This window comes from Mastigoproctus giganteus, chromosome 7 (assembly GCF_048544385.1).
Source record: "Mastigoproctus giganteus isolate SK-2022 chromosome 7, ASM4854438v1, whole genome shotgun sequence".
Lineage (NCBI taxonomy): Eukaryota > Metazoa > Arthropoda > Arachnida > Uropygi > Thelyphonidae > Mastigoproctus > Mastigoproctus giganteus.
In genome coordinates, this window is record NC_143581.1 from 130566555 (window position 1) to 130581382 (window position 14828).

General features: G+C 35.3%; 1 protein-coding gene across 1 annotated transcript in view; it reads right to left on the reverse strand.

Annotated features, from left to right (window-relative positions):
- The window catches only part of LOC150083201 (polycystin-1-like), a 154741-nt gene that overhangs the window by 40324 nt on the left and 99589 nt on the right, over nucleotides 1-14828 (reverse strand). The window contains exons 25-31 of the mRNA XM_090378431.1: nucleotides 13778-13908; nucleotides 13508-13631; nucleotides 11388-11567; nucleotides 4901-5120; nucleotides 4450-4703; nucleotides 3068-3292; nucleotides 1284-1385 (exon numbers count right to left, since the gene is read on the reverse strand). Coding sequence (XP_090234557.1) covers nucleotides 1284-1385; nucleotides 3068-3292; nucleotides 4450-4703; nucleotides 4901-5120; nucleotides 11388-11567; nucleotides 13508-13631; nucleotides 13778-13908 — 1236 coding nt within the window. The remainder of the gene's footprint in view (nucleotides 1-1283; nucleotides 1386-3067; nucleotides 3293-4449; nucleotides 4704-4900; nucleotides 5121-11387; nucleotides 11568-13507; nucleotides 13632-13777; nucleotides 13909-14828) is intronic.

Consider the following 14828-nt stretch of genomic DNA (forward strand, 5'->3'; position numbering starts at 1 on the left):
AAAACATCCGTATGATTATATCAACTTTTAACCCTTAAGACCATCTATCTTGGCAGGATCTGGAGCCTTAGACAGTAGACTAGATCTTACGAAGTTTACCATCGGGCAGCGTGTGTGGAATGTTGGAATAAGTTGCCTACAAGGGTAGCTGATAGTGAGTTGGGCAAAATTCAAGGAGGAATTGGAAAGGTGCACTTTTTGACTATGGGAATAATATGAAACTTTTTCTTTTGGGCAGATGTACAAAGTTTGCTTGCATCATTTTGCCATTTTAATACGAAATGTACAGGCTACTTGTAGTTCTTTAAGCACGAATAGTGGACTATTCATATTTGTGGAATCAAGTCAAATAAATTGGCTCTTGCATGCTTTTAATTATGGCTGCATTTTTTGTGCGGGATCGACGAGGAAAAATCATTTAAAGCGCTTTCGCTAAGGTATATTCAAAGATAAGAGTTGATGACTCACGTTAGAGTAGTTAAATTTATAGACAACACACCAAAGAACGCTCGCTCTTTGGTGTGCTGTTTATCGAATAGTATGTGGTATATTTCTTATTAGGTGGCCTGCCATATTTTCAAGAAAGTGGAAAGTGTACTCCTTAACCTTATGAGATTGACCACATGCAACAGTTTCTTAAAAAAATCCCATAATCGGAACTTGTAAAATTTAACACGTTGCTCTGCTCTGTTTAAGTCAATTGTAAATCTTGATTATCTGTTACCAAAGTTCACTTAATTGCATTTTAGTTTGATGAATTCGGATCAATTATACGATAGCAATGTCAGAATTTTTTAAGGAAAACGAACACCTAGTGTATCATCCTCTCACTTTTATCTTCCAGTATGCCCAATGCATGCACCATTCTTGATGCGCTACTAATGTCTCATTGGAATGAGTGAGTGGTGTATTTTTGGTCGAAATTGGAGTCGTGCGATTCTTTCCTGTTGGTTATTTGTTTTTTGTATACAAAATCGACACAAATGCCTCAATGCAAAATACAAAACTTGAATACGAAGTTTTCATCCTTCACGGGTATGCATTTCGCCAGCTACTATTCTTAATATTGAACGGTTTAAAAATTCTATTTAACAGAAAAATCAAAGAGAACGCAAAAAAACGTTTGTTACTGTTTTTTTTTTATTCCAGAAAACATCGTATGTCAGCTGAGTTTGCATTAAGGGGAGGGTCCCTCTTAAATGTATATAATTATATACCACGCAAAATTTCCAGTGTCTTGGGGAATATCGTTTGACATAACATTTAAATAAAAGAGACAGTACCTTCGAATCCGTTCCAGCACCATCTTTGTTCCCTGTAAAGACTGTGATTTCATACAGATATCTGTCGTCGGGGTCGTTGTCAGGTAAAGGGGTGGCTCCAAGCTGCAAAAGAGAGAGTACATTAGAAGTTGTCAGAATCAAATATTGATCAACTCAGCGGAAAGTTAAATAAAAGGAAAATGTTTACTCTTCTTTCTTCAGCCCGCTTATTTTATTTTATTCATTCGCTTTCTACAGGTCTGGTTTCACCACCCACCGATATTACTTAGAAGTGATGATACCAGTAATGGACGAAAGGACACATTAAATCAGATTTTATTACAAATAACTAAATTTAACCTCGATTCCTTCGAGAGGGTAAAGTAGACTAAAACGCTTCGATTTTTAACTTTATATTTATTTGAAAAAAGGGAAAAAAAATAAAGTTTTTTAAAATCAAATATATGTAACATATAAAGTTTTTCTTTGGGAATTTAATGTTAATATTCTATTTATTTAATTTAACGAACCAATTTCCCTGAGCGAGTTTCGAGAGCACTCCATGGAGTAATTTTGGCAACCGGTTTCTCTAAATCGAACTTCAATGCTAGGAACAGGGTTTTAAGGACAATGTTTAAACACCAAATCTTTAAGAAAGGCATACTAAAATGAAACAAAAAGAGAAGAAAAGGAAAAAAATTCAATAATACTTATAATTTAAGTTATCAGTTTAACACAGATCACAAATAACACTTTCATCTCTTTGCTTTTCACTGAATGAAGCACGATTTTAACTTGTCGAACTTTATAAGGTTTACAACACACAAAACTACAACTTTCTGGATTTGAATGGTACAACTGGGTCTTTCCGATGGCATAGCTTGGTATCTCCTGAAGCAAAGGTTGGTTTTGCATGCTACAGTTATAAACTTATCCTAAACCAAAAATTTAGGCCCGAAGACTGATTTCAACAGAGAAATCCGAAATGCAGCCAATTTATTAGGTTGTTGGGACTGTTTGAGTCTTCCAATAAACTAATTAAAAATTTCACGTGCTAAAGTGTCTCTAAAGCCTACTAAACTGAACAATGTGTACGATATTCTGTAGGTTGAATTAAAAGTAAAGGGCCGTGTTGGAACTCAACTTTTGTACAATACGAGTATTCAGAAAGGAATGTTACACGACTTTCAGCCATTTCAAAAAAATATTTTAATAATGGAGAAATACGAATCTAGGGATTTCAATTCCTACTGGCTTTTTATGTGAACTTAATCTCTCTCCAGGAGATATGCCCTCAGTACATTCGCTAGGATGGTAAGCTAACGTGAAGAGATGTTAACAGTATTCTTTTCCCAAATGTTGTTTCATCATTAATTCGTGTCCGGTGGGGATACAGTTAATCAGATTTTCTGCTTAGTGATGTGCATCAACTGTGGAATTTATTTCTAAAAATAATTAGCGAACCTAAGGCGCGAGTTTTGTAATTATTATGACAAAACTGATTCCACTGAATTTGCTCCTAGCGATGTTTCCATTTCTTAACCGCTCCTTCAAGAAAGAGATTTAATGACATTTCTTTTACAAATGCGACAAATTTTAACGGCAGAGCAGAGTTAAAAACAGAACCGCTAGAGGTGTCTATTTATTTTCATGATAAAGTGGTTTTATTTTAAGAATTGGAATTATTTATCAGACCTCGTATCTATTAAGTATATTTAATGCCTAGATGAAGGCCAGTTCTTCATTGACAGCTGATCACAAGAGATTGTTGTAGGAAGCAACAGAAAAACTAAATCGGAAATTACCTTCTCCACATCTTTCTTGTCCTGATATCTTGCCCAAATCAGCAATACGATATAGAGAAATAATGTCACTATAATAGTCATATAGATCGTTATGTTATCAGCAAATCCAGCGTTCGCAAAGACATATGAGAAATCCACCGTATTCGGACTGACGAAGAATCCTCCTCCAAATGAAGTCAGGTGATTACATTTGCAGTGAGTAACCAACGCATTGGCCTCGTGTACCTATGGGGATGAACAAAACAAAATAATTGCCGAATTCTCAGAATCCTCAAGATGATAATTGTGGTGAATAAATAAAATCAATTTAACTTTCAAATTAAACTTTATATAGATAATCCAAAATTATCACAGCATGCTTCACAACTAGAGCTAAATTTATTTCAAAGATCTTTTTATATCCAGACAATGCGGAAATTTTCTCAATAGCATTAATGTTCATACAGTATAAATAATGAGTATAAAGTCTTTAAAATATAGCGGAAACCTTTTGTATAAACAAATCAATCAAAACATTATCCTGGTATGTAATGAAACTTTGAAGGGAAAAAACAAGGACACCGATATAACTCAAATAGAAAATCTCAAATAGATTAATAATTACACCAAATACCTTCTACACTGAAGTATCAAAAGGTTATTCATATGGTGAAATCACACATATAGAAGAGGATTCTTTCACTCCTAAGGCAAATTAGGAAATAAACACCGTTTACGCCTACAAACCAAATTCAAGCAGCAGATGCAAGGCACTATATTTTTCAAAGTTTCCAGCCACCCCTGGAACCGGAGAAAACAGAACAGTAGCTGCCATCTACGTGTCAACCCATTGAAATACAGCAGATGGTTCGAAGTTTTGAGCTTAGCAATTATCAACAGGATCATAGGATGCCATCCTGTGATCCTGTTGATAATTGCCACTACAACCAACCTGCTACACTCTGGATCAGGGACCAGCAACCTTTTCCAAATTATGAACTACTTTAAAATAGCAAGATCGACCATTAAAATACTTTTTTTTTTTAAATTTTGTCTAACTAATATTTAAGAACAAAAATTACATTTACTAAGTGTAATTTTTAATATTAACGTAAAATTAAATTTTTAACATCCTACAACAACTGTGATGTTCATTTTTAGTAGAATGTTTGGACTGTGTCTCTTTTATACGTAGGCATATTTTTATTTCAAAATAGACTCGCACTAACGAGAAACTTAAAGTGATTTGTTACATTTACGAGAGATCAAAGTAACCCTTGTTTAGTAAACAACAGAAACATCTGTTTAATAATATTTATGGAATTATACAGCGGAAAGTTAGTTCATGAAGTTTAAATAACTTCCTGTAGTCATCTTTGAAAAGATCCCATTGAAATACTTACAAAACAACCTTCTCCAGACCAAATTTTCTTTTCGTAGTTGAAGAAATAACAACCAGATGTGTATATTCGAACTGAATAATTGGAGGAGAACTCTCGGACTGTCTCTCCGTGTGTGAAGTTCATCTCACTGTCAAATAACAGGTCATCAGGAAATATTTCCTCTTCTGCTGTTTCGTTCGCTTCTATTACTCCAAGATAGAAAAACCCAGTTCGGTTTCGAATGACGTCAGTTGGCAGGAAAATGTCATAAGTCCCTGGAAGAGCAACAAAAGAAACGTACTTATCCAACTGAAACTAGTTGCTAATAAATTGGAGATTGTCAGGATGACTCCATAGTTTTCGCCAATTGGTTTTACCCTCGTATAATAAATATAAGATGCAAATTTTAGTAATCCGTGAACAACAGAAGTTTTAGGAACAATACTGCTACAGCATGTATAATTATACTTACCGTTTACTTCTTTGGCAGTTTCCATTGGTATCATCAAGTCATAGGAGTGAAGCAATGGCTTAAATCGGTGTCTGATGAACAGCAATAGTCTAGTTTGTGGGTTGGTGGGAGTAATTTCAATGTTTACAGCAGATTCGGCCTTTTCCACAATAAACTGGTGATAAACCATCTCTTCAAACCATTTCATCTGGGCATGGGTGAATACAGCAGGGGGCAAAGCCTATTAGAAAAGAAAAATGCTTTGACTCAATCTGAAATTTAATGAAACCTATGGAATTAAAGAATGACAATAATTCATGAATCGTGATTCACGCCTTTTCAAAGTTTAAAGTGAAGTAAATACATTATTTCGAATTGCAAATGTCACTTTTGATTGAAACCTCCAAAAGCATTTTAAGCATTGAATTTATTTCAATCACGATGGGAAAGACACGCAAAAAGGGAGAAAGATTTCATGATGAACTTTTCCCCTTGTTATGTAGAATGTATTATGGACTTCATTTGAGAAAAGTATAAGTTATAATCTCAATTTACATTTTTTCAAATATTAATGTTGCATATTGAGTAAAAAATGTATCTTAAAGAACAAAATACACGACTGGGATGAATCGTCAAATTAATAGCATTATTAAATCCTTAATCCTTTATTTATAACTCTTGTTAGTAACTTAAGTACTACGCAGCAGGAGATGACATTATATTTCAACGATTCCATTGCATTTGTACGGCTGTCTTCTGTACAGAGTCATACCATTGTTTACTGCCTTCTTTGTTTTATCACTCCAGACTTCTTTTAACTAGTGCGCCTGTACGTTGTACTGCAGGTTATTTTGGATTTGCGCAGAGGTAATTAAGCTCGTGAGGTTTAGTGTACTGGGTCAACCGTGTATTTTTGGTAGGTGTTTTGCTGAATGGAAAACCCGAGTTTACGGAGCTGGTAGAAGAAGAAATGTACAACCCTAGCCAGACACCAACAAAAGTCTTCCCATCTTGACTGGATTCGAAAGGTGACAGACAAGGATTGGAAATTATGGTGACAAGGAGGAATATAAGGCAATAACGAAATCATGTCTGCTTTCTTTGCACTTGCTAAGGGCCGTCGGTCTTTGTATAGTTGATTTTGTTTAGCTTGTGCCAGTGAAGACAGAGGTCTACCAAATTTCTACTTCTGCTGTACATCAATATCTTCGAATGGCGTTAAATCTCTCGCTTGATGAAGTTTTATAAAATATTGAGAAGGGACACCCTCTTTTAAACTGCAGCCCTTGAAAGTTAAGCCACTCGTCAGACTTCTTGCTAATGCTTTTTTTTCTGTTGATTGTGGCCTCTTTAGAGGCTCTGATGACAAAAAATCATTATGCTTAAGTTCAATTACTTTAAATGGTGGGTCCTTTTTCTTTGAGTTTTTTATTATATTAATCCAGTCGTCAGGGCCGTATATCAATGAATGTTTCTTACTAAACTTTTCTGTAACTACAAAATCGGCCGTCATTTGGTAGGTAGGAGTGACCAGAAACCATGGATACTAACGTCAATTGTATTGACGGCCATAGAATGGTCGTTGTACAACTTTAGTGCAACCTTTATATTGCAGTTTTGCACCCCGCAAGCATCACAATTGATGAGTAATATTGGTGCATTGGCTGGCATCCTCTTTTAAATGCTTTGTAATAACAGTCGAGATTTATTGAAACCCTCTTCCACTTCTGTCTCATTCCACACGTACATTACAGAAGGTCCAGATCTTCTGTAATGTCAGTTCTGATGTTGTCAGCTTCAGAAATATGAAGTTGTTTTTCAGTTTGAATTTGTGCCCTAATTCCATGATCTGCTATGATTCAAATGTTATAGAGAGGTAACTGTATGGTTCTAAACAAGTGGAACTTGGATCACTTTCCTGCTGAGTCTCATGCAAGTTGGACTTGGCCCACTGTAACAATGAACACTATCAGATGTTCCTCAACGTTATAAGAAACCACAGCTCTCTATTGGCCGGCTAAAGAATTAAGGACTTGTTCCACATTTTCTCTGAATAAGTGACGAATTATTAGCTTGAAGGGACTGCATCTGTAGCCCGACTTCAAGAAAAATTGGACTTGGTTCACCATACTTCTGACCCACTCATTTATTCTCTTCTTCTTTCATTAAGAAAAAGGGGACTGAAAAACCACATCTTGAAGAGGAATTATCGTTTTCTTGCTGAGAAGGCAACCGCACCATAGAGATCTAATAGAACATTCAAATTCAGTGTCATATTCCAGTTACATGATGTTTCTGTAACTGGAAACATGCAATAAACTATCTATTAATAATCAGTTGGTTACGCATATAAGCGCTGAACTTTAAATACTCTAAATGAAGAGAACTGAAATGAAATTGCCATTGGTTGAACTACACGAAAATGAGCAAACCCAACTTTGGATTTCTTCTTAAAAACTCCTTGCTTATTTTAGAGTTTCTTCTATTGACTTATGTAAGATGGGAAGAGTGATTCCACTTGTTATTTAATGACTTTTAATGATTCCTCTTATTATTTAAATAACCTTTAAAACTGATTTGGATTTGAAACATTTATAGGGACACAGTTTTCCCTTTCCTTTGAAGTCCACGAATAAGATATCTAGTTTGAATGTTCACAGTCAGCGAGAAATGCGAAGATAAATATTATTTATCTCGAATCTTTCAGAGAGCCTGTTGAAGTCGCTTACCACCGGGAGAATTCACGATCTTCGGGTATAATTTGCTCAAGACCTTACAAAGAAACAAGCCCTTGAAGATGCAAAAGTTAATTTCATTTTACATATTTTTAATTGCGTGATAGAAGTACTTTCAACGGATTTTCCTTTTAAGGTATAACTAACCTTATACTGTACACCTCGATTAATTGAAAAATTTCCCGAATGATTCCCAAAATGAAAGAAAATTCATAAATGTGTAGATTTATTTAAATAAATAATACGTAATTAAATTAATTCATAATAAGAAGTTTAAAACTACAGCGTGAGAAGGTTTGACATAAAATTTAATAACGGACAAATATTTTTTTGAAAAAAAGGAAAACAATTGGATGTCGCTTTTTCGCTTGATTTGCCTTTCTGTGAATGGTGCTGCTTAAATTTCAAGTGGTGTATTATCAGCGAGAGCGGCGTGTTCTTGTTGTTTTTTTTAATATATCTTTATTGCAGGCAGTGATTGGTTACAACGTCCCTGTTACAAGAGGTAATCAAGCGCTTGATCTTGTATACTCTAACTTTCCACTGCATGAAAAACTTAGTACGAACATTACATTTAAATCTGACCACAAAAGTATAGAACTGCAAGCAACAATTTGCTGTGGGAATCCTCGCCCCCCTCTGGAAATCACTAAAAGAATATCATCAATTAAATTCCTTCAGAAAGAAAAGTTTTTGCAGCTCTTAAAATACTATCCATGGGATGTTCTCAAAAATATTCCTATAGAGGACGCACCTTTCTTCTTATAAAATGGCTGAATCAACTGAAAACAGAGTCTGCATCCAAACTTGTTAGAATATCTTCTCACTCCAAACCTTGGTTCAAATCCCACCTGAAACCACACTTTAAAAGTAAGCAAAAATACCACAGACAGTGGAAGAAATACGGCCCTTCATCAGCACACACAAAATATAAAAAGAGCAGAGCATTGTTTCAACTCAAAAAAATTCAGTCATACAAAAATTATTATGTCCACGCTAAAGCACAATAAAAGAGCAATTTCTACGAAAGCAACAGCTAACTTACAGCACGATCTAGTTTCTGAATGGATAAGATGCAATATGGAAACAAGCAGATCTGACATTTTCACTGAAGGTATACAAAACAGATTTATAGCATTTAATTCCTATGAACAAGCAGACAAAGTGCAACATGATGTGTCTCCGGATCAAGCCCTGCTAATTAACCAACTTGTGAGCAAGAATACAGTTCAGCGTGCAGTTAACCAAATACGCCCTGATAGTAGTGAAGGTCCTGACGGCATCCCTAGTTTTATTATTAGATTGTCCAGCTTATACATTATTGATTCGTTAGTGCATATCATTTCCAGGTGCATCTGCCAGCCATTCCTTCCAAGACAGTGGAAAACTTTCAGGATTACGCTGATTCCTAAAAAAGCTTGCAGAAACAACCATCCCGGCCATCGACCAATTGCTGTTTCGTCAATAATTACTAAAATTATTGAAAAAATCATGCTCCCATATCTTCAACATGCAATCTTCGCTAATGCGCCTGTCAATATGCATTTTGGTCCCAGAGGACGCTCCACAACAACAAGCCTAGCTGACACCACTGTACGCATCCAAACTGCGTTTCAAGATAAGGCACAATGCGATGTATTTTATTTTGACATCAAAGGTGCTTTCGACAACATATATCTCAAAAAAGCTTTTCAAATACTAAAAAATCATTTTCTCGTTGACACAATGATTATTTCCTATCTTCAATACAGCCTAAATCGCAGACTTCTCCTCTTCCCCACTAGTACTGACAATATTCTCGTCACAACCTCAACAGGAATTCCCCAAGGAGCCGTTCTCTCCAGTACTATATTTTCAGCATCTCTTCAACCATTTCTACAAGAAAATCCAAATCTACTGGCTTATGCCGATGACTTAAAGTTATTTATAATCTCCAAAGCCAGTGATGATATTCGCAAAGTTATCAATGATGCGAATTCACAGATTTGTGAAATCATCAAGTACTTGAAAGATCTCAATCTGAATATAAATGCGAGCAAATCTGCTGAAATTACTTATTCCCTTCAAAAACAACCCAACCACATAGAAATAAAAATTGCAGATGTCCCAATCCCAAATGTTTACGCTCACAAAGACCTTGGAGTTGTTTTTGATAAAAATCTCTCCTTTAATGCCCACTATTTATATGTTGCTCAAAAAATTCAAAAAGCAAAATGGTTAATCAAACAAGAAACAGCAGCGATTCAAGATAGAAAAACAGTCATTAAGCATGTTCAAAGATGCATCTTTCCCATTCTGTTCTATGCTTGCGAAATCTGGTCTGGTGCTCCTTAAGTAACCGTCAAGAAATTCCTTGCCCTAGAATATTGGGTTCTTATATGGCTCAATAGTAAGCTTCGTTTTCCCCATACAATATCCAGGCAACAGCTTTATAAAAACCTAAAAACAAAGCCTCTGCAGCAGATGATCAACGAGTGTGGAGTCATGCTTCTTGCAAAGTTAATCACCTCTGCATGCGATTCACCAAACTTAGCCAATATAATAGCTATCCCCAACAGGGAAAATTCAAGAAACCAGCAATTCAAATCCAACCTCTCCAGGCTCAAACAAATGGACAGAATTTTCCCCAATGCATCTCTTCACCTCATAAATCATCACAACGTTGATGATTTATGAGGTCAGATCTCCGATAAAATGAAGAGAAAAAAAACAGCACCCTGCCTCCAACCCAGTAACTGCAGCTGAAAGCTAAATGTCCTATTCTGCAAATTCTTTTCCCATTTAATTCATAGCTATAATTCCTAGTCATTGTTAATATCTACCTGCCCCTAGCCATGTGCTGTGATGGGCTTGCTGTATTTGCAATAAATGAATATTTATTATTACATGATTGCCTAATGCAATAATACCCACAACAGCGACAATGCTAGGGGTTTAACATTAAATAACTTATACAGGAAAAATTACTTAAAACATATATTAGGACATAAAACGTATAATTACATATTTTACATATAAAATTAATATTAACATGTGAAATGAAGACACATGAAAAGCGATGAAAAGAGGATGGCAGTCACTCGGTTGAAGACGAGAGCTGGTCCCTGATGATGCGTCTTCTGTACGATTTGTCCTCTATGAACTTTTTGTAGTTCACATCCATCTCCTGGACATTGTGAAGTATCTCCATGGGCAGGAATTATCCCCTATTCTGAGCCTCCACGCCACAGACTGCAGAGAAGGGAGGGCTCTTAAGGGTTTTGGGGGGATCCTCCAATTGCACATCTGTCAAAAATTTGGCGTATTGACTTCACCCGCTATCATTTTAATTGACACGAGCAAGCGGAGGGCAAATATCCGTTTGGAGACTTTTCTGTAATTTAGAAGTTGGGTGATATCTGAAGTATGTATGAGTGGTGGCAGTTTATGCTTGAAGAGGATCCACTGAAGAAGCCAGTACTCGTCAGATGCAATGGTTTTTAGCGTGGTTTTCATTGCCGACGCCCAGATTTCTGACCCGTAGGTGATGGCTGGCTGCAGAAACCGGTATATGTATTGGAGCGTGTACTCAGGCTCTGTGACATAAAGGAGGTGTTGTTTGGCAAGCCATCGAGACTCATTGAAGGTGACATTTTGGCACCTTGTCCCACGTTTACGAATGAGCTGATATTTTTGTTCAATGAAACAAAATGAAAAAGAAATGAACTATGTTAATGCGACTCTAAAGAGGAAAGTTTGGTACGTTGTTAAAAAAAAGGAGTAAAACTACTTACACTTTCTTCATCGCTTCCAGATTTTCGAGGAATAATGATGCTGAACAGGCCGGTGGTGTTTTTAATGTTCATGATGTTCATTTCTTCGTCCAGCACCATCAGCTGCATGGTTTTCGTATCATTAGCTAGGACACCAACACCGTCACCGTATGACTGGAGAATAGCTGGCCACGACACAGCCTAGAAGAAAGAAGTTCTCTTAAAAACGATCAGTAAGTAAGCTTTGAACAAGTTTTAAAACTGATCCAAATATCTTTTACTTAATAAACGTATATGAAGTGTGAACACACCAAAAACAATCTCACTAACTCCTCCTTAGGATCCTAACTTTTGCGTGTAGACTATGATTCAAATAGCATCATACTTTAGCTTATTCAATAAATATGCATTTAATATGATAATAGTTAGTTTTGCTTTTCTATTTTCTTTCACTCTACAAAAATATTTTTTGATTTGTACTTTACTAATTTTATATTTTAACTGAGAGTATATTGGGTGATAACATACCAAATTACCCGGACTGAAATTGAACTCATAATATGACCTTGAAGCTTTTCATATAACTTCTGCTTTTTCTATAGACGTTGAAGGAGTTTAGAAAATCCTGCCAAGAAACTTATGTTTTGTATATTTCTAAACTTTAAGTTAAGAAATTTCTTTAATTTTTAGAGAACTAAATTATTTCTACCTCAACACGCATCCTGGTGGTCTTTTCATACTGAATAAGTTATGTATAATTCAACGTTAATATCCGAACACAATTCTACTCGAAACCACATTGTGCAAACACAGGTATTAAAAAATAATCCTTGAAATGTGCCTAGTCAGGCTGCAGGCGCTAGATGTAGCTCGACGTGCTCGAGAAAATCTTTATAACAAAAGTGCCATGTTATCATCACCATTTCGCACGCTTGCTCTAAGCAGCTGAATCTAATCACAGCATATTGACAAACATACCATCGTATAAGGCTCTGAGTATATCCTTTGATCTTTGGTAGGAGTCTCTTTACTTTATCCCCAAGCCATTTTGCATATTCTGTGAAAGAGAATTTAAAATCAAAAACGACACCAAAATATTTCTTGTTATAATTTGAAACCAGAGACCAGGCTCAGTCTGACATTACAAGGACATTATCTCGTGGAGAATCCTGGAAGCGAGGTCCTGTACAATAATATGATGTTCCGGATGAAATTTCGACTGCGTATATTTATTGATTATTTGTTACATTGAAGTATGGCATCGCATTAGATACATGATTTGTTAATGAATCATGTATACACTACTTCGAATGCAAACAAACAAATGCATATATAGAGATCATGACCTACAATCATTAATGCTTCTACATAGTTGAGGAAGATTAGGCCCATGAAACCACGGGCTCATGGTTAATAAACAATACATATTCATTGTCCATAAAATATTTATGGACAACGAATGAATGAAAAATCAGTGTTTCTTTGAAAAACCCAAATATGTTCTGAAAATTGCCACTAGAGATGGAAAATGATATTTAAATTCGCGCTCTTATGCGGATACATTATTTTGTAGGTATTTAACTTTTTTTGGCAAAAGTACCTATTATGCCACTTTGCAGAATAGGTATTATTATTTATCAAGTACTTTTAGTGTAATATTAAACTCATTTTTAAAGAATTTTTCTGATTTTCTAGTTATATGATTACTGCTAACTTTTTCCATAAATATCTAATGTTCATAAAATGAATTTGCGAAAGATCTAAAACTACCACTACGAAATCAAAATGGTAGACTACTTCTCAATGCAGCTGATTTTGGCTGATGAAATCATTTAAGTGGAATCTCTTGCTCTCCCAGAAGGAAACTATTCGGGCAAAGCTCTTGGTTGAGAATGGTTGCCAGTGCTGTTCAGAGAGACCACTAGTATTCAGGCAAAAGTAGATGACATTTGGAACAGGGTCCCGCTTCGGGGAGGAGAAGATTCCCCCAAAATAACCTCAGAAATATTAATTATTCAAGGTGTGTCTGAGTGGTCTGTATTGATCATTATAAACGGAGAAAAACTATTACAAGCAATTAAATTTAGAAAATTCAACGAAGAAATTAAAAGTTATTCAAATAATATTTGCTGCATTAATACCATAACTCCTAGGGTTTCATTTCCTGCGCAGCCGTACTCGTTGAGAATATCGCACACTTCAGGAAATACGTACACTGCATCGCCGTGTTGAATTGATCTGTTACTAAGTGTTCCTCCCTTAAACCTAGAAAAATCCAGTTCAAGAGTTAGTTACATAAACAGTGGTATTTTAAACAGTAAATAAAGATCAAAATCACTCTTCATATATTTTACATTTAACGAACTATCATTCCACTCTGATAAAAGGAGATTACTGATAACGACACTTACATGGAAATGGTAAGTCCAAGGCCACTGGGGGCAATGAATTCCATTGGTTCCTCTCCTACCACAATGTTTCTCAGAATAGTAAGAACAAGTTTTATTGTGAGATCCACCATATCACGAATCTGTGGTTCTGCCTTTAAAAAAAACATTGAAAATAGGGTTAAAGAGAAAGAATTGAAATTTTAATGGAATCTAAAGCAATGAAATAAGGATTAGCTTTACATTGCTGATTATATCACAGCCACAAGTTAGAATGCAAACTTCTACTCAGAAATATGCGCTTTGCAATACTGAAGCTAAAACACTCCACTTTAATTAAAAACGAACATCACGCGGGTTAATATACAGAGATTTGTGTCAGTTTAAATTACCCATTTATAAAGAGTACAGAATATAAGATTACTTAAAGAAAAATACTGATGATATTATTTGCAATCCGCATCTAATGTCTAATACTCATTTATTAAATTTTATAGAATTAAGTTTTCATTACCAAATTGGTTAATGGTAAGATCAATTCACCTTCTCTTTCCATGCTTCAGTTGTCCGTGTTTTTTTATTTAACTAAACTTAAGTCATTTGTTTCAAGAACTCTGTGGACACAGATATTCTTAATTACATTGGTCTTCCTTTTGAAATCTTATAATTATAATGTAATTTCTACCAAATGTATATTTTAATTTAAATGAAGTTGTGATTCATATATAAGGTTACTTGTAAATGTATTATCGTTCTAATCGACATCCGCAAACAAACATAAACAAACACGTAAGCGTACAAAAATGTTTGCAAACGAGTTGTTCCATAATTTTAAGGTAAAAGAGAGTAATATTTTGAATTCGTTTTCAGTGAGGATAACAACTGGTGCTTAAACAGTCGATTAAATAAACATCTGTCTGCTCCCTAAACAGTCACTTATTCTCCTGGACCGCGGCAAGGCATCTGACCATCGCGTGAGTCCAATGTTAGTGAGGCGGTGAAACAAAGGTGATTATCATTTGTGTAAAATGTCAATAAATTATTTTAACAGAGACATATCGTTTCCACTCTATTT